Genomic DNA, 21,303 nt, shown 5'->3' on the forward strand with positions numbered 1-21,303 from the left:
CATCTCAGTTCACAGCATAGTCCTACATTACTCTGGATTCCTGTGGATGGGAGGCATCGTGAAGTTATTCAACCCAACGTGAATTCGATCAGAGAAGCATTTCAGTAGAACCTCTGTTCGTGCAATATTCAGTCAGTTTTGTTAAACAAATACCAGTGAGGCAGAAGAAAATGACCACTAAGAAACATCAGAAATGTTTATTACTGTGTGAGTGGTATAGTGTGTATTAGAAATGATTGCTAGAGCGAAGGTAAGAAAATTACAGATAATTAAGTTCAGAGTATACTGTATATTAGCTGAGCAAATTTGATTCTCCTGCACACTTGATAATAATTTGATTACATCGCAATTTCTATGACATACAGTAGAAACCAATTGAGGCAAGTGTTCAACAGTGCAAATCAAAAGCATGAACTCGCCGCTTTTTCAATGCAAGACACACAGCATGGAATGTTCATAACAATCCGGACAATTCTGAATCTGTCCTAGTATCCAAAGAATATTTTCTGCTTCCAAGAGCAGAGTGTTGAGTGGAGGCACGTTCGTAACGTATGCTTAATGTGCATTGGCCTTTTGCAATATCTCATATTCCTGCGTTGGGTTCGCAGTTCTTGAAACGTATTGGTGATCTTAGTTTGGTTTAACCAACGTCCGAACATGTATCTTCTTAGATCAAGTAACACACGCCATTTCTTTGTACATTTGTACACATTTATTTAGCATCGTTGAACTTTGCCTAACGGCGACCAGATAACATGTCCTTTTAAGGACGTTCCTGAGATGTGAGGCTGAGCCCACTTTGAGTAGGCGTGGCCTGCTGCTGTGGATCATAAGTGAGCATGCTCAGAACTCTGGTCGCTGTCGTGACTGTCCTCGTTGGCCAGGGAGTCTGTGGAGTGATGAAGAGCCGCTATGTTGGATGATTCGGACGGCAGCAATGTCCCCTTTTTCACGTTCACCAGTTCTTTTTCCCTCGCTACAGCCCCCTGTTGACCTCCTTTTACTCGTTTCCACTTCATCCTCCTGTTCTGAAACCACACCTTTACCTGTGGAACAACCACAAAAGACAAGTTGAGTTATTCTAAAAAGAACAGCAAAATGGCGGTGGGGTGGGGGGGAACATTTTGCATAGCTGGAGACTGTTACGAACACTGAGTAGAGTCCTATTAAAATATAAAAAGACCTGGATATTGATCAAATGGTAAGCCTGACACTTGATACAGGCGCTCCTGTAAAGGTTTGGCAGCTATTTCTATACCGTAGCAGTGATTATGTGCTGATGTACTGCCACATTCCCTGGCATCAAGACACTGCTTCCTCTTTTCCCTGACTCGACAACTCCTCCAGTATTTACGTCTCCCAGAATGATGATTAGGCTGTTGCTTAAAAGGGTTTACGTAGGGTTCGAGTAGACGTGAAAGTCAACACTGACTGGGTTCTGGATGAGTCTCTTTTTCTCTCCTTGCGTTTGGATGGTTTATTTTGGGGGGTGTCATGCTGTGGGGCCTAGCTGGGTCACATGGGCAGGAAGTCACTTGATTTTACACACAATGTTTGTCTTAAACCTTCAGCGATACATGCCATGCTGACGATCACATCAGTGGTGGTGATGGATATATTTTCGGCCTATATGATAGCACGTCAGAAGGGCACGTGTGAGCTGTGGCACACCTGCACAAGCACGCCTTAAAAGCCTTTGCCACCTGAATACAGCCTATAGCTCAATGGGGATGGATGCATTTTGTTGCTATGTTGTTGCTATGTTACCTAATATACAGTACCAGTCAAAAGTTTGGACACACCTACTCATTCAAGGGTTTTTCTTTATTTTTACTATTGTCAAATTTGTCGAATAATACTGATGAGTTGGACTGCAGAGTGAAGGAAAAGCAGCCAACAAATGCTCAGCATATGTGGGAACTCCTTCAAGACTGTTTGAAAAGCATTCCAGGTGAAGCTGGTTGAGAGAATGCCAAGAGTGTGCAAAGCTGTCATCAAGGCAACGAGTGGCTACTTTGACGAATCTAAAATCTAAAATATGTTTAGATTTGTTTAACACGTTTTTGGTTACTACATGATTGCATATGTGTCATTTCATAGTTTTGATGTCTTCACTATTAATTTCCAATTTAGAAAATAGTAAACATTAAAAAAAAAACTTGAATGAGAAGGTGTGTCCAAACTTTTGACTGGTACTGTACATATTTGTGATATATCACCTATCAAGGTATTTTTAGTTCAGCGACCAATTTCCCATTTGTCATTGTGTCAATGAGTCCAGTCCCATTGAGTTTCATAGTTATAAAATCCCTATCAGTTTGACGGGTAGAGTTCCAACCCCGGCCACCCAGATTTCCTACTGTCATTACTGTAAGTGGATCATCCTTAAAATACATCTGCAAGCTTGCACTTTTCACTCCTGTTATTGATAGTGCAGTAAGGCAAGGCGCATGTCACCGAGTTTGTTGTCACATGGCTACTGTACAGTACATGTTATTTCTACTAATGCTATCATCAGTGTTATTTCTACTAATGCTATCATCAGTGTTATTTCTACTAATGCTATCACCAGTGTTATTTCTACTAATGCTATCACCAGTGTTATTTCTACTAATGCTATCATCAGTGTTATTTCTACTAATGCTATCATCAGTGTTATTTCTACTAATGCTATCACCAGTGTTATTTCTACTAATGCTATCATCAGTGTTATTTCTACTAATGCTATCACCAGTGTTATTTCTACTAATGCTATCATCAGTGTATTTCATAAGCTATCAGTGTTATTTCTACTAATGCTATCATCAGTGTTATTTCTACTAATGCTATCACCAGTGCTATTTCTACTAATGCTATCATCAGTGTTATTTCTACTAATGCTATCATCAGTGTTATTTCTACTAACGCTATCATCAGTGTTATTTCTACTAACGCTATCATCAGTGGGCTAATGACTCAATTACTTATAATGTTATTATTATGACTGGTTTGTATGGGTTGTTTTGCATTCATAGTTGTTACTAGATATGAGTTTCCATGTTACTGAAGGTAAGACGCAGGCCTGTCCGAGTCATGTTATGCTTTAGGGATCATGTTGAATCTCTGGAATAACAGGTAGGTTCATGTTCTCTAAGAGTTGGTTATGAATTTGAAATTGACATAACAAAAATATTGGATGTTCTAAGCGCAATATAAGTACTCCAAAACTGTACATAATTACTAGGATGTTATGGGGTAATTACATAAATACTTAATGGAATAGCCCAATGGTATTCACTGTGGTAAGGGTGATGTAATGTAAAGTGTGGCCATTATTTAATGTTACATTAATGTTTAGATGGTAGGCATAAGATTTTTTATCTTAGTTTATGGTTATATTTGGGCATTTGAAATGACTTTTAGAAGTACTACATTGAAGCACTTTGTCGAAAATCGAAAACTTAAGGTTTAAGGTTTGGAGTCTCCGATGTTACTTAAGAAACGTATACTGTCAGGAACCTGTCTGTTCTATCCATTTAATCCCTACTGTATATAACAAACTACCTACGGCCAGATGTATGCCACATGTGACATATCGCTTCTCTCTGACGCCCCAGATAGGTGTTACAGAACACTGTACGATGTTTCCTTCCCCTCAATTTGTCTTCTATTATTTATTTCATGTGACTGTGTTTACAGTGGCCCCTCTGCCTACGCTCTGAGACTAATTTGTCCTAGCTGGGGGAAACAGGAAGTGACTTGCTAGACAGCACCTCCTGCTTTTTTGCCCGTCTCCATTACTTGACTGTAGGCTGACTGAAAGAATAGACCCAAATATCTAGAATATGATAGTCCCGCTTCACAGTCACAGCTGGAGCACAACAGCACACAAACCAGAAGTTCTAAAGTTAGGAAAACACTGTTGTTCCGAAAACCTCTGTATGGTCTGACTGAGGCAGTCTTTTCCCGCCACCCGGCATTAATGCGTTATGCGGTCAATATGTTTGAACCCAAAAGGATAAGTGGGAGAATGAGGTTAGAGTGGTGACATTACATACTTGTCTCTCTGTGAGATCGAGGTTGACTGCTATCTCGTAGCGCCTCAGTCTCGTCAGATAGTTGTGATGGGCGAACTCGGCCTCCAGCTCACGGATCTGCTCCTTGGTGAACGCCGTCCGCTCCTTCCTGGGTTTGCTGCTCACGTCTGACTTGTAATTCCCGTCTTGGGACTCTGAAATCAAACACGGCACTCATTTTTTCTTTCCAGTCAGGGAGATTTATACTCAAAGAAAATAATGATAAAATGAGCACTATATGGCAGGTGCAAGCCAGAGACACAAATACAGGCAGACGAGGGAAGGAGTCAGGTATGGGAAACAATGGGAGCTGCCAATCACCTTTTATTGTTGTGGCATTGTTTATGCACACTGTAAGTGGCTGGGAGGACCCAGAAGCGTCTACACATGTGCCTGTTTCTGGCAGCTGTGCTCTCACACACACAGTGGGCTGGCTCCTACTCTTTCCAATGTGGAGTTCATTTGTCTTACTGTTAATGGAATCGGCTGCTACCCTCGTAGTTTTAATATGGAACGAAACAGCTCTGCAGGATGTGTGAAAATATATTTCCTCAGTTTATTTACCTCCATTTTATAAGCGTCTCCTCTTTATGACTAACAAGCTGCCAACTCACAACAATTTGCAAAGGAGTATTTTTCCAATCTCTCATTTAGATTTGGTGTTGTTGAATTTTGAACAATATTGTCAAACTTTTTAATTTACTGAGAATGGCTAGACTATGAGATGGACTATAGGGAGAGTAGAACCTATGTCAGTCTGGTTTTGACCTATTATTCGGATTATGACATCATACACATAAGGACAAACTGTTACGATTCCCCAGATGAACATGAAGCAATGCAGGTACCTTTTTTGCAACGATATGCAAATCTACCACCTGTTGATTAACTGGAGTGACGGGAGAAAATTGTTTTATTGAGACTTAAAGGATTTATTTGTACAACCAATGTGGATTAAAAATCTACTTGTCATTCCCATTTTGTTTCAACCTCAGGAGAAGATATTGTTAAATTTGAATTTTTTACTGTTTCTCAGAAGGAACATGTTTTGTTAATTTGGTTCCCAAACTTTCCTATTGTGACCAGACTTTGTGGTTAGGCCTTTTGGATATGCTTCAGTTGCACATTGCACTTCAAGGCAACAGGGATTGCATGCTAATTAATCTGCGGTTCTGTTCTGCAGTCTGTGTTAATCCCAACAGGCGGTCCCAAATCCAAACTGTAAATAGGCTGGGAGTTTACAGGCCAGGGCCAGGCCAGATACACCACTTCGCCACGTCACGGGAGACACACCGAGAAGTTCTTACTGAAAAAGTGTCTCTCAAAATATTTTCTCACAAGAAAAAATCTTTCTTTCTCTTACTCTTCTTACTCTTCTTTTTGTGTCGTAGAAAATATAGAAGAATGGAAAATTATACAACTTTTGTTTGCAAAAAGCCATTCATCATTGATGTTGTGGGGAAAAGGAAAGGAAAATTCCAAGCACATGGTGATATGTCATAGTGCGTAACTGGCATCCATGACAGGAAAACACTGCAAATATATAATCCAGTTATTCCCACATAAATTATAAGACTTTCCTTACAGTGTAGTAATGTAGCTGAAATTCTGTGCATCATTGTATGGTGAATAGAAAATGTCTCAACATGTCTGTAATTTCACCAGTGTTGGCCAACTGTCGGTGTGCCAGAGAGCAGGCCTCATTCAAACATACCTCTTAGATGAATTTACTCTCTGGTAAACACAGCCATTGTGTAAGAATAAAGAATAACATGGCCAGCTGCTGGAGACCAGCGCAAAGCCGATTTTAAAAAGAGTCCCAAGGTTTTACGACACAGCCACTACACCACAGCAATTAGGTCCTTGCTGGAACTTTCATCTCTCCACACAAAAGGGAATAATGGGAGGAAAATACAGAGCCCAGACATTGGGTAGTTTTAGGGCTGCCAAATGGTCTGAAGCCAGATCAGGGAACCTTTAAAAAACAGTGTTGGTGTCCATGCTGACGTTTCTGACAGAGAGACTGCAAAATGAAATGATTCTACTTTTCACTCCTTTCGGTGTGACGTTTTCAGTTCATTGGCCAATCATTTTGTAGATTTTCTTGAGGATTCTTCTCTACGGCAAAAACAATTTCATTGTGACATAGAATATTGTAATGCTAGATCTACCAAAATAACCTTAGCGTCAATAACGAAAATGGCAAAGCCATGCCTGAGTTAGTCCCTGAGCATCACTTGCTAGAGCAGCACTCACAAATACACTCCACTATAACAAAATAGGATTCAAGCAATTACTATTACTTTATGTTTAAAATCTATTAACACTTTCCAAATAAGTTTTGGTTACACTTTACTTAAAGCATACATGTATACTGCATTATAATTCAGCTATAATACAGAGTAGGAGACTTGACATGAGCATGTATGATGACCCCCTACCAACGTCGTATAATTATATAATGATCCTGACAAAAAAAAACAGCCATTTTTGAGTCAGTCAAAACGCTGAGTCATAGTGACATGTAACATTATAAGCCTTATTGTAAGACATTATGTACATGTGCATAACATAATGCATAAAGCACAATACCTGCAGGCTAAAGGGTTCCCAAACGTTAAAATGTGCCAGGTTGACCCCTAGCTCCCTCAGAGCTCCAGTATACCCCAAGAGGCCAGCCCAGGTTACACCAAACGGCACGGCCATATTCCCTCCAGGTGGGACCCTTAAAATTAGCAGGTTTCGCAGAAACCAGACACCCAAATACCAGCCGGACCACTGGTCACGTGACAGTGTATACCCTGCAGTCCACCTTTAGGAAAAAAATCACACTAAATGATTTGTATTTCTTGACCAGGAGAATGTTTTGCATGGAAATCTGGTTTCAAGTGTTTTATTATTGTTTTCGTATCCAATGTAAAGTTTCACAGGCTGATTTTACTCAGGTTTCAATCCAGATGATGAAACCAAATCAGGGCTATCTCATCGAATTGGCAACACGGTGCTATTTGGACAGCTGATTGGATAAGCTAACTACGCTCAATAATCAGCATGATTGGTGTTAGCGTGAAGAGAATGTAAGGCCCACGTAATGAGGCTGCAATAACCATTGGAACTAGGGAATTGAAATGGAGCTTGGGAGCCAAGTGTTAGTTTCCAAATTATTTGACCAAGGAGAACAGGAAATAGAGGATGGAGTTTTAAATGTATGAATATATGAGAGGTTAGTATGGTCAAAACAAGAGCAGTATTATAAATAGTAGTGACTGCCTTCGAAGTTGCGCTCTCTTAGCTTAGTGGCTTTCTGTCATTTCTCTGGCAATTTCAGCGTGGCGCTGCTACTCATACAATGATTTGCATAATATAAAAGAACATTTCCAACATCTGAACAATTCTATAAGTCAGGTGTGTTAATCATTTCTATGCATCTTTTAGATATTCCTCTACATCCAAATACCATGAGTCCTTATTTTGGTAACTACTTAAAAAAAAAAATTGGATTGTTATTAGCCTCTGTAGAATTATAAAGAAACCTATTTTACATGCCGTCGGTCTCTACGCTGCCCATTCATTTCAAACAGAAAGAATACACATTTAATTGCACACTTAAGTAGTTAAAGTCCCTGTGATTTTGTGAAAATGTTTCATCATCTGTTTGAAGGAGTCATGTGCAAGAAGGGATCCATGACTAAAGTGGCCAACAGTATCCTGTGTGAGTCAAGCAAAACAGGGCACTAATCACATAGGGAAATATCAATCAAGTGTTCAAGTGGTGTGTACAGAACCCCAGCCAGGTGACCCACACTGAGGCTGTTTAAACAGACAGAGGTCTAGGCCCAGTGCTGCAGGATGACTTTCCAGTGACCCGGTACAACGGCGGATACACTTTCCATGTAAAACTACTAATATGTTGACAACAAACTCTTTCCTTTAAAAAACACTTTAACACTTACAAAGTGCTTAATATCGATTAGAAAGGTTGAATAGTAAAAAGTTGATATATAGCACTGCTAGGCTATGTAATAATGTAGAAATGTATGTTCCAGTTAACTTAACATAATAAATGTGCATATTCGTATTGCTTATATTTTGTCGATATTTATACACTTGCTGTGTATAAAGTTCATGGTCCTTTTCACAAACGTAGAAAATCTCAATGATTATGAAAGTCACGCCTGTACAGTATCTACTTGAGGTAAGTAACTCGTTACTCCAAACCTTATCAATGCAATTAGACCATAATTGCACGTGTTCTTGTAATGCTGGCAAAACCTTTTTTTACGTTGCATATTAATAACTGCTCAATAGTGACTGACAAAGTGATCTTCATTTTAAATGTTTAGTAGCGAAGCACGAAAACATTAGCAGTAAAAATGTGTAAGGTTGGTGTTATAGTTCATAAATTTTTTTAGGACCATTGATCAAACTGGTAGGAAATAGAGAGTATGTTTCTCTGGATGTTTGAAAGTTAAGTTTTTTTTAAATAAAATGTTTTATTTAAAGACTATTAACATTGCAACAAATCTATTAAACTGTATATCAAATGGTTTACATAATGCTACTGTAACTCAAATTGTTCAATTGAATATATTTATTGATTCAACTTCCCAGTCTCTTTTAGTCAGTGCAATTTATAAAAAAGACTGCATCAACAATCATCCTGGAGCTAAAGGCACTCCACAGTAAGAAAAGCCTAAATCTTCTTGGGTGTTCAGTGTCATTCGAAGCACTGGTGTACTCTTTTACAATCCATGACATTAATATTTTACAGTGAGCCTCATTTTCTGCCCCCTAAAATGTGTCAAAATGAAACAGACGGGATTGAGACCAAAACATGCCAGAAGTCTAATGCCCAACACGGAGTTATCGTCTGGCCTTTGCTCTCCCCTTTAGTCAACATACTGTAATTGCCCCTGTTCATGTCAGCCAACATCTACAAACCTCTCTTCAGACAATATTATACCACATTTTCTGTCAGTGAAACATAAACTTCCCTCAATCCATCTCCACGGAAAGCCTTAGAAGTCTGAGTGATTATGGCGTTCTTGAAACCACACCATTAAGGTACAGTTAAGTTATACCCATCTTGAATAAATGCTCTGCGAGTGTATTAAATAATGTTCATTATTTCAACTGTATGACAACTTATGAATAAGATAAAGATATGTAGCTTTAGTTTCCCACTTAAGTTGTTCAACATTATACTCAACCCATTTTTACATGCAGCTCACAAAATAAGGAAGAAAAAAGACAAAAATAAATGTCAACCCAAAAGTCGATCTTTCCTCTGGTCTTACCTGAGCTGTCACTTTTCCTCTTGCCATTTCTCTTCTCTGCCTCAGCAGGTGACAGTGTCTGTCTTCCAAAGTCTGCAGGCACACAGTTGGCCCCCGTGGGGGTGCTGCTGCCCAGGTTGGGGGTGCCTAGGTCTGGGGGTGCGAGGGCACTGTCCTGGGCCGAGTGAGAGTGGGGGTGGGGGTGGCAGAGGTTGTGGCGGGAGCTCGCATTGCCAGGAGAGGGCATCTGTGGAATGTGCCAGCCGGCCTGGTGCTGAGGCGGGTGATGCTGCTGTTGCTGTACCGGGTGATGCCCACGGTGATGGTGGTGATGCCCGCCGAACAGGCCCTCGTCACCGGGATAGCCGGAGATGATGCAGGCCGAAGGGGAGGAGGTGGCGGTGGAAGAGGCCAGGTCAGGGTAGGAGACGTGGTCCGTGCGTCCGTGGAGAGTCAGCGGAGACTGGGTGAAGGCAGGGTGCAGGGCCTGCACAGTGGCATGGGGGCTGCGGAGGCAGCCAAAGAGCGTGTGATCCATCGCATGCAAACACACAGCCCTCCAGAAAGATAAGGAGGGGGACAAAAAAGGAAAGGTAACAAAAAAGTAAGCCAACTAAGTAAAAAAAAAAAAAGTGGTCAAAACAAAACACAGAATATCCAAAATCCACAACTTGTGCTCTTTCCTTAGCTCACCCCAAATTTGTCTCCTTGATAAGAGTTCGATAAAAAAGTTGTGTGTAGGTCTGTGTGTGTGTTGAAAGGGGGCTCCAGTAATAATCCTGGGCATGCGGACAGTTGCCAGGCTGCACAGGATAAACAGTGAACCCTAGATAAGCTGCCGGAGAGATTCTCAGATGACAGGAGAGAGAGGAGACTGGAGACCTGTGGAGTGGAGGGAAAGGTGGTTCCAAAGAACTGCAGTACGAGGGGAGCCGGCAGAGGGAACGTTATAAATAGGCTGTAACGTGAGAGGGAGGCTGGGTCACAGACTGCGTACTACTGACCACATGCATATGATCGCCCTCCAAAAAGCACGGCACAATAAATCAGCACTATTAAAATGGCTGGTGTCTCAGGAAAGAAGGCCATTTATTTTTCGACTTTCGCTATCTGACTCCTGTTGGCCCCTTTCCTTCTTAGAAAATCGTCCATAATGTTTAAGATGATGATGGTGTTATGTGATAGGGTTGGACCATTTCATACTTACCATAAGAGATGGGATCTAAAAATGTGAACAGACATGCGATAGGGGGTGGGTGTCAAGGGATAGCTCGTTATGTATTGTATTACATTTGTTGATATCGTTGTGAGGTTAGTTATGTTGAAGCACGTGTTGCTTTGTTTCCTTTGCAAAGCCATCTCATACTAGTGTACCTCTGTATGCATAGTTGGTATACACCAAAAAACGTTTTACCACAGAATATATATATATTCTGTATGTGTTATTTCATAGTTTATTTTCTCAAATATAAAATATATTTTGATTTGTTTAACCAAAAAAACTGTTGAACAAATCAAAATATATTTTATATTTGAGAAAAAAAAAACTATGAAATAACACATATGGAATCAAGTATTAACCAAAAAACTGTTAAACAAATGAAAACATACTTTATATTTGAGATTCTTCAAAGTAGCCAACCTTTGCTGTGATGACAGCTTTGCACACTTTTGGCATTTTCTCAACCAGCTTCATGAGGAAGTCACCTGGAATGCATTTCAATTAACCTGTTGGGGATAGGGGGCAGTATTTGCACGGTCGGATAAAAAACGTACCCGATTTAATCTGGTTACTACTCCTGCCCAGTAACTAGAATATGCATATAATTGTTTGATTTGGATAGAAAACACCCTAAAGTTTCTAAAACTGTTTGAATAGTGTCTGTGAGTATAACAGAACTCATTTGGCAGGCCAAAACCTGAGAAGATTCCAAACAGGAAGCGCTCTCTCTGACTATTTCTTGGCCTTCTTGATCATCTCTATCCAAAACAGGGGATCTCTGGCATAACGTGACATTTTCTAACGCTCTGCATAAAGGAGTTCTGTATCTATAATTCTTAAAAGAATTGTTGTGTTTTTTGTGAACGTTTATCGTGAGTAATTTAGTAAATTCACCGGAAGTGTTCGGTGGGAATGCTAGTCACATGCTAATGTAAAAAGCTGGTTTTTGATATAAATATGAACTTGATTGAACAAAACATGCATGTATTGTATAACATAATGTCCTAGGAGTGTCATCTGATGAAGATCAAAGGTTAGTGCTGCATTTAGCTGTGGTTTTGGTGATATTATATGCTAGCTTGAAAAATGGGTGTCTGAATATATCTGGCTGGGTACTCTGCTGACATAATCTAATGTTTTGCTTTCGTTGTAAAGCCTTTTTGAAATCGGACAGTGTGGTTAGATTAACGAGAGTCTTGTCTTTAAAATGGTGTAAAATAGTCATATGTTTGAGAAATTGAAGTAATAGCATTTCTAAGGTATTTGAATATCGCGCCACGGGATTCCACTGGCTGTTGAGTAGGTGGGACGCAAGCGTCCCACCTAGCCCATAGAGGTTAACAGGTGTGCCTTGTTGAAAGTAATTTTTTGAGCCAATCAGTTGTGTTGTGACAAGGTAGGGATGGTATACAGAATATAACCCTATTTGGTAAAAGACCAAGTCCATATTATGGCAAGAACAGCTCAAATAAGCAAAGAGAAACGACAGTCCATCATTACTTTAAGACATGAAGGTCATTCAATCTAGAACATTTCAAGAACTTTAAAAGTTTTTCAAGTGCTGTCTCAAAAACCATCAAGCGCTATGATAAAACTGGCTCTCATGAGCACCGTCACAGGGAGGGAAGACACAGAGTTACCTCTGAGGCAAAGGATAAGTTCATTAGAGTTACCAGCCTCAGAAATTGCAGATCAAATAAATGCTTCACAGAGTTCAGGTAACAGACACATCTCAACATCAACTGTTCAGAGGATACTGCATGAGTCAGGCCTTCATGGTCTAATTGCTCCAAAGAAACCACTACTAAAGGACACCAAAAATAAGAAGAGACTTGCTTGGGCGAAGAAACACGAGCAATGGACATTAGACCGATGGAAATCTGTCCTTTGGTCTGATGAGTAGATGAACGGATGATCTCCGCATGTGTGTTTCGCACTGTGAAGCATGGAGGAGGAGGTGTGATGGTGCTTTCCCTCGTGACACTGTCGGTGATTTATTTAGAATTCAAGGCACACTTAACCAGCATGGCTACCACAGCATTCTGCAGCGATACGCCATCCCATCTGGTTTGCACTTAGTGGGAGTCTCATTTGTTTTTCAACAGGACAATGACCCAAAACACACCTCCATGCTGTGTACGAGCCATTTGACCAAGAAGGAGAGTGATGGAGGGCAAGCATCAAATGACCTGACCTTCACAATCACCCGACCTCAACCCAATTGAGATGGTTTGGGATGACTTGGACGGCAGAGTAAAAGCAGCCAACAAGTGCTCAGCATATGTGCGAACTCTTTCAAGACAGTTGGAAAAGTATTCCAGGTAACTATCTCATGAAGCTGGTTGAGAGAATGCAAAGCTGTCATCAAGGCAAAGGGTGACTACTTGGAAGAATCTCAAATATAACATATATTTTGATTTGTTTAACACTTTTTTGGTGTTATGTGTTATTTCCTAGTTTTGATGTTTTGATGCTCTACAATGTTGAATATTGTAAAAATAAAGAAAAACCCTTGAATGAGTAGGTGTGTCCAAACTTTTGACTGGTACTGTATATATATAAACATTAGCTTTTCTATAATAGCTAAATATAAAGATCCTATATTATCTTTACAGAGGCGATGATGATACTACTATATACTATAGAGTATAATATGACCAGTAGGAGTTTATAAAGCATGAAAATACCTAGAGGAGAAGGTATTTCTCTTATCTTATGTCCTATTCGGGTGAGAAAGAAGTATTAAAGGTATTAAGTTTGTCATAATCAGATATATACGTAACTTGTTTAGCTCTACAATAGTTGGTTGTATCTAACATATATCTAACAGATTAAATTGCATAGGATGAAAGCTGAATCCAATCATTGATTATTAAATTTAGTAGCAGGAAGGGGTGATAAAACACAAATAAGCCTACAATCAGATTTAAGTCTAATTTTGATATTGTAAACAAATTGCTGTACAACTTTTGAATTTTTGTGTGCAATTTCTTTTCACAGATAATGATTTGCCTACACACAAAACACTATACAGTTATATTCCAAATTCAGATCAATAAATTCAAATCTCACCGCAAGAATCAGAAATGATAAGTGGCTCATGAATTTACAAATTACAAATTAACAGACCAAATGGCATTAGACTATTAAATTAGCAAAATAAAACAATCCAACCTTTTTTTTTCGATCAATCAAGATATTCCAACAGCTGCATGTGTTCACCTGATGTACGGCTAATGCTTATTGCTTAGGCCTCGTGGTCAGTACTACAGACACCAGAGCTTCAGAGACTACGCTACTACAGCAGGCTGTGCCACATGTATGCAGGCCTGCCTGAGCAAGAAATTAATGACACTTTGAGAGAAAATGACTTTAGCAGATAGGAAGCAGGCTGTAACTTGGACGCTATCGCTCTCCCCATTCCTACCGTGCCTTTCGGAGGGAGCAGCACTGTGTCTACAAACTCCTTAGGTGAGCTTGAACCTTCTACTGTTTACCTTTCAAATGAAGGCTAATAGCAGCGTATAAAAGCTAGATGTTTATTCAGCTCTTCTTCTGGTGTTAATACACGTGGTTTCACTCTCTGGACATTCTGTTCACAGGATTAGTACCCTGTGGCGAGAGTGTCTCAGGGAATCCTACTCTTGTTGCCCCTCGTGTGGTGTGTTGCACGAGCCGCCGCGATATGAGTCCAAACCCCCCCACAGGTGGGGGTGGTGGAGGGGTGATGGGTAATCCACAGATTTTCTGCTGTGACTAGGAGCCCCAGGTCAGCGATGTTACAGATTAAGCCGGGAAAATGGCACCAATTTGGAGCGTGTTTAGTGAGGCTTTAGCCGTGACAGGGCAGATAGCGCAAGGCCAGGATGGCACAGTGCTGTAGACATTAGGTAGAGACCTGCTGCTACTCATCCAACCTGTCCCTGTCAGTCAGTCAGAGAAGCCCAATACATCCAAACAATGTGGTTATAGACATAGAGGATGATGTGTAACAAAAAAACAAAAAAACACTATGAAATTATAGTATAGTGCTTTCAGTCTGTGTGTATTTATTGTGTAGTTATTGGTGTTGTATGTATTGGCTGGTGCAATCAAATTTCCCCCGTTGGGGATTAACGGTCGGTGAAATGAAATGAAGATCTTGGTCTGACTGTAGATCTGATGGGTTCCCAAAGTCTAATCCGTAGAAGAAGTGTACAAAAAAAAAAAGCTTTTGTCAAATCCTTCTGCAGTTTTCTTTGGTGTCAGTTTTGTCTTACATACAAATTGATGTGGCAATTTAGTGTTTGGGTATAACTGACCATACTAACTGAATATTTCAAGTGAAATGTATTTGACTGAAGAAGAATTATGCGTTTGTGCTTAACATTAGATGAAAAATGTAATGTGTAACTGAGTCCTGGCTGTCACCATGAGCTCTTTCTTTTTACTTGATTACCTGCCTCTTGCTTAGCTGAGTTTTAATGTTGTGCTTCAGTCAGAAAGCCTTGAGGTATATCTCCACAGAAATATAATATATTATGCCCTTTAAGAAGTGTCCGTGATCATTGTCAAAAGGGCCTGAGTTTTTCTGAAAGACAACGAGTTTTTTGATAATACAGCATAAAGACTTTCAATCAGGATGCATAAATATACACATATGTAATCTGGTTTAAACCTTGGAATATGAAGCATTAAGCACAATAAGAGTCACACTTGAATGTTTGTTAATACAACAAACAGTAATCCAATACATCCCAAATGGATACGTGAATATAAATATAGGGAGAGAAATATAAAGGATGTATACTGATAGTTGCTTTCTCATTCGTGGCAAGTTGGATACGTTTCAACGTGAAAAACATTTATTATGATTTCTCAAACCTGATTTGTCATGTCATCCATATTTAAGAACTGATTATGAGGGACTACAATTTATACACAACCATAATTATTATATGGATATAATTATGATGTTCCTTTAATGTCCATAGGTGAATTGAATATTAATGAGGTTGTTAATGACTTAATTTAATAAATTATTCGACAGCAATAAAATACAATATTTACTGTGTAAAATTGATTGAATCCAACTTAATATAATTTTTATCTAAATGATACATCTTGTTTTTCACATGGTCTCTACTGTAGTGTTTAAACACCAAGCTTTTTAAAATCCTACTTCACAAAACAACTGGTAGTAAAATATTTACTTGAAGATAATTTAGCTACACTAAACATATGTTTTTTTATAGAATTTTTCTAAACCCCAAAGACAAGATCATTTAAGATAAAAATGAAATGCATTCATTTCTTGACTGTAAAAAAAGTCCTATATATTCCTCACAATAAAGTTTGGCATTTAAAGGCTTGTCCTGTTGAAAGTATTGTGTGTGGGACAGTCCCGGTGACTGTGGCAGGGAAAAGTTAATCACTGCTTGTTTTACTTTGAATTTCAGCTTTAGATTTATGACCGTTGTCTCTTTACGCTCAGCATTTTTGTGTATATCTTTCAAATTAAAAGAGGTATCAGTTAATTCAAACCAAGTACTTATCCAAAACCTATCTTGTCATCTATGCCTTATAAATATAGAGTTAGACTTTTTTACATTATTACCTTATTTATGAACTTATTTATGCAGTATTTTTAAGCTTCTGTTATTTTTAAGCATACACTGAGTGTACAAAACATTAGGAACACTTTCCTTTTGCCCTCAGAACAGCCTCAATTCAATCGGGGCATGGACTCTACAAGGTGTCGAAAGCGTTCCATAGGGATTCTGGCCCATGTTGACTCCAATGCTTCCCACAGTTGTGTAAAGTTGTCTGGATGTCCTTTGGGTGGTGGACCATTCTTGACAAACACGGGAAACTGTTGAGCATTAAAAACCCAGCAGTGTTGCAGTTCTTGACACACTCAAATCAGGTGTGCCTGGCACCGACTACCATACCTCGTTCAAAGGCACTTAAATCTTGTGTCTTGCCCATTCACCCTCTGAATGGCACACATACACAATCCATGTCTCAGTTGTCTCAAGGCTTAAAAATCCTTCTTTAACCTGTTTCCTCCCCTTCATCTACACTGATTGAATTGGATATAACAAGTGACGTCAATAAGGAATCAGAGCTTTCACCTGGATTCACCTGGTATGTCATGGAAAGAGCAAGTGTTCCTAATGTTTTGTACACTCAGTGTACATCGTTATGTGGAGTGGGATTGCAATGGTCTTGTTTCATTTTGTGGGATGTTGGTTGCACTTGAATATGCTGTATATTTTCTCTTTTGAGTAAGTACTGTACAATAAAGCTAATGTTTATTACTGAATGACCTTGCATAGTTAAGGTAATATCTATCATACTGTAAATATGAACTGCCAAATATACTGAATGAAGGTCGCTCTGAATAAAATGTAATGAAATGTAACATAGCTTTGTTTTGTGTAAATACATTTCATCTCATATCTTGTTAGGATATGATGACTATGATAACTATGATAACTATGATGACTATGATAACTATGATAACTATGATGACTGATGACTATGATAACTATGATGACTGATGACTATGATAACTATGATGACTATGATAACTATGATGACTATGATAACTATGATAACTATGATGACTGATAACTATGATAACTATGATGACTGATGACTATGATAACTATGATGACTGATGACTATGATAACTATGATGACTATGATAACTATGATAACTATGATGACTGATGACTATGATAACTATGATAACTATGATGACTGATGACTATGATAACTATGATGACTACAATAACTATGAGGACTATGAAAACTATGATGACTATGATGACTATGATGACTATGATGACTATGATGACTATGAGGATATGAGGACTATGAAGACTATGAAGACTATGAAGACTATGATGACTGATTTTTTTATACCTGCCACCAAGATAATAATCGCTTAATAAATCCAACAAATCTTCTAATGTTTTTATACAAATTCATTGTAGCTTACCTCTCTATCTGCTAGAGATCCTGGTTTTAGTTTAATTCATATCGTTTTTCAGAAGCTATAATTAACATTTAAAATGCATGGAAATCAAAATTCAGCTAACAAATTCTGATTCATGCCTATATCCCTGTACTACAGAGAAATGAAGGCGGTAATAGTGAGGTGGCCATTGTCTATCGATTGAACAATTATAGACAGCAGGGGTGACATCACCACCGACGATGCTGCTTGGAGCTGTGGATAACGTGAGGGTCCTGCTAGGTTCTCAGAACAGGGCGACAGAGCCTGGCTGGCTGCACGGCTGCAGACTCGTGTGGTACTGAGCAGGGCCTAGCACCTGGCAGACCACACCTCAAACAGCTCAGGGTCACCCACTAAAACTCCATTTAGATCTGGACCTGGTACAACCTAATATCTTACCTCATTTGCACACACTGTACATAGACTTTTTCTACTGTATTATTGACTGTATGTTTGTTTATTCCATGTGTAACTCTGTGTTGTTGTATGTGTCGAACTGCTTCGCTTTATCTTGGCCAGGTCGCAGTTGTAAATGAGAACTTGTTCTCAACTAGCCTACCTGGTTAAATAAAGGTGAAATAAATGTTAAATTTTTTAAAAACACCCAAAGTCCCAGGTTGGTGGGTTCCATACGCATTACTACAGCGCTAAGCCTCTTTCCTCCTAGCTACATTTGTAAATGCCCTCCACCATGTTGCCCCCCACACTTAGTGAGCCCTGGAAGGTTCCATACTTCAGATGTGAATGGGTGCCAGAAGGCATTGAGTTGGTCCAGACTCCAATCTGTGAACGATGCCTTCAGTGCCGTTAGGCCTTAGTGTTTTTGCGATTGTCTCACCCTTGGCTTGTTTCACAATTTGTTACTGACCCCCACAAATCTCATTCACTCCAGCAGCTTGGAAACAGCGTTGGGCCATTTCCATCACTTCAGCATCCCTCTGATCGTCCAGTATAACATGCTGTTCCAATAAAACAAATAATTCAGAAGAGTGAAGTCAACGTTTCATGATTTAACGGCTTCCTTCTCTCTTTAGGTTCCTGGGGTTTCTGGCATATTCCCAGAGCACTAGATTCTCCCGCTAGTCACTGACTCAAAGCTCTGACTAACACTCAACGTGTCAAAGTGTTCGTAGAACTTCATTAGCTAGACCTAGCACCTTATTCCAGCTCTCCAGTCTCCACCATTGATCTGCTCTCAGGGCGTTGCCACACCATACCACCCTGTCAGTGGCAGGTCCAATGCAACTATCAAATCTATTGAATTGTTAGTGATCGGTGAAGGTGTTTCCAAGTGGTTTAAACAATGGCCTAGGACTCTCAACTCGCTCACGGTGGGGAGGTATGCTATGCTATGTGAACACTGACCTCTACTGGTAAGTGTTGAAGGGGGGGGGGGAGAGAGAATATACCTACAGTCATGCTTCAAGTGATCCCAACTGACCTATAGCTATGAGTAATGCTAACGCATACTTGACCTCTGGTGCCGATGGGGTTATGCTGATCTCACTTCCATTACACAAGCATCTGGAGAGGAATACGATACTAATAGCAATCAGAGATGGTAATCCCAATCATCATTATAGTTTGTATTTATGGTAATTATCATATACTGTACAACGTACCAGATGGGAAAGTATCAGAGTTTTTTTTTACCCATCCCTTATCAGCAATCATTAGATTGATGACTCCAAAACATTTGAAAAAAAATGGCTACAACTACAGATTGTCAATAGAATTATTTCATAATGTTGACATACTGTATTAACCATACTGTAGTATGTCACCTGTGAAGCTGAAAATGACATAATTACAATGGTTAAATATCCATATTCTCACATAATCTGATGAGACCATGATGCCAAGTGAAACATTTTTAAAGTTCAGACATATTTTCTTGACATTTATTCATCTATTATTAGTGTGTGCAGAGCAGATCTGAAGTCAAGGGTTATTGCTGCCCGGTGTCAGTCAGATTTAGCAGCGGCCCAATAGGAACTCTGTGACCTCCGCATATTTTGCACTCAGTGAGGTCATTGGCTGGTCCCCGGGGAGCCATTATCTTCTCTGTCTCCTCTCACGCTGGGAAGTGGAGTTCCCAAGCATTTCCCTTCTTTCCTCCAGAACAATCCCATGTCTTCCCAATCAGGAGCATCTAGTAGCTGGCTTCACCCGTTTACTGAGTCCACACGGTGTGGAGATGACGCATGATCAGCCGTCTGGGACAATAGGAGGATATTGAGACATACTGTAAGAGTGTCTGAAATTAAATCGCCCCTAACTCTGATAGCAAGGGCTTAGAGCAGTGGTACTCAAACCTTTCCTCGGGGACCCCCAGTCGTTCCATGTATTTAATCTATTCTAGAGCTAGCACACCTGATTCACCTTGTCAACACACATGAATCCCTTGAATAGGTGAATCAGGTGAGCTAGTTCAGAGCTGCAACCAAATTGTGATACGTCAGGGGGTCCCCAAGCAGAGATTTGAGAACTACTGGCTTAGAGAGTATAGGTGATGTTATGGAGGCTCGTTGGGAAATCGTCCAACACAGTCTCAGATTGTAAAATACTGATGTTTTATTGTTTTGTGATTTGGTATTCGAGAAAACACATTATTGTCCTGCGTCTACATGTATGTGAATAATTTAGATCATACAGTAGCTTAATTAACCCTGGAAATAAAACATGTTTTTTCTGTATTAGTTGAACATTAAATACAAATTCCTACATGTCATTCAACATGTGAAATCAAATGCATCACCATGACAAATGTTGAAGATAAATGTACAGCAAGACATGGCCCTATATCCTGTCTTTTGTTTTTGGTCGTCAGGTGACAGTGCAGTGTGCAGGAGCTGGGTGGGCGGTTGGGGGTTTAATCGGGCTAGCTCGTTGGGACTGAAGAGCGAAGGGGAGGATGAGGTTTGTACAGGAAGGAGAACAGCATCAGTTCCAGGGCTTTCCAGACCTCCCTGGGGCTTCATTATAAGACAGAGAAGGAGGAGGACAAATAATCTATCTGCACAAACAGAAGCACTGAGGGAGACCTGCGAAGGAACCAATGTCACAGCAAGACTGTGATGGAAAATTGAGACTGAGGAAGGAGAGAGAGAGACAGAGAGAGAGAGAGAGAACAAAAGTATAAGTAAAGAGAGATGGGGAGTGCAGGAAGTTCGAAGCTGGAACAGAAAGACAGGGTGTGCAGATTTAAAGAAAATGAGTGGGGGAGTTGGACAGACTCAAGAAGGAATTGAAAACTCCCTGTAGCGTGAAAGCTGCAGCTATTAGTCATCCAAAAGGAAACAATAGGGATGTTGTCAATTTGGGAGAGAGGACAGAACTTCACTCAGGAAGAAGCGTGGGATGGGACAGTATTGGATTTGAGACTAATCTTTTGAAAGTGTGTTTCTCCTCTGCAAAATGTAAAAACATTGTAGCCATACCATAGTTTGTTTACCTATGAATTAATACCCACATTAGTTCTCCATTATTTGTTTGTATGGGGCTATTTGAAAACAATGGTAAATCAATCATTCATACTGTAAGCAATGAATAAAAAACATTTAGTTCATAAATGTGAAAATGTTTCATGTTTTTAAAACTTTTTTGGTTAGTATATCCCTGACCAGGGTTGGCTCTAGTCTTTTAGGGGCCCTAAGTGAGTATCTATGTATGTGGCGAGATAACATTTCATTTTAAAGTACATTTTCTGCAATTCTACACATTGTGCCATGGTGCGGAGAGAAATTA

The 21,303-nt window shown here is 39.7% G+C and overlaps 1 protein-coding gene across 1 annotated transcript; it reads right to left on the reverse strand.

Annotated features, from left to right (window-relative positions):
* Positions 1-182: 182 nt before the first annotated feature.
* Positions 183-10,272, reverse strand: LOC106582284 (homeobox protein MOX-2). The gene is made up of 3 exons (XM_014165200.2): positions 9,353-10,272; positions 4,038-4,210; positions 183-1,046 (listed from the first exon to the last, which is right to left on the reverse strand). Exons 1-3 carry the CDS (start codon positions 9,867-9,869, stop codon positions 828-830), a joined length of 909 nt encoding a protein of 302 aa, XP_014020675.1. The 5' UTR covers positions 9,870-10,272; the 3' UTR covers positions 183-827.
* Positions 10,273-21,303: the final 11,031 nt, after the last annotated feature.

Source organism: Salmo salar, chromosome ssa02, assembly GCF_905237065.1.
Source record: "Salmo salar chromosome ssa02, Ssal_v3.1, whole genome shotgun sequence".
Classification (NCBI taxonomy): domain Eukaryota; kingdom Metazoa; phylum Chordata; class Actinopteri; order Salmoniformes; family Salmonidae; genus Salmo; species Salmo salar.

What these genes read in the sequence shown, in the direction of transcription:
- LOC106582284 (XM_014165200.2), bottom strand. Translation starts at nt 9,869, where the DNA reads ATGGATCACACGCTCTTTGGCTGCCTCCGCAGCCCCCATGCCACTGTG. An exon ending in GAGGAAAAGTGACAGCTCAG is followed by an intron (nt 4,211 to 9,352) that starts GTAAGACCAGAG and finishes GTTTGATTTCAG; the next exon opens with AGTCCCAAGACGGGAATTAC. An exon ending in TCGATCTCACAGAGAGACAA is followed by an intron (nt 1,047 to 4,037) that starts GTATGTAATGTC and finishes GTTGTTCCACAG; the next exon opens with GTAAAGGTGTGGTTTCAGAA.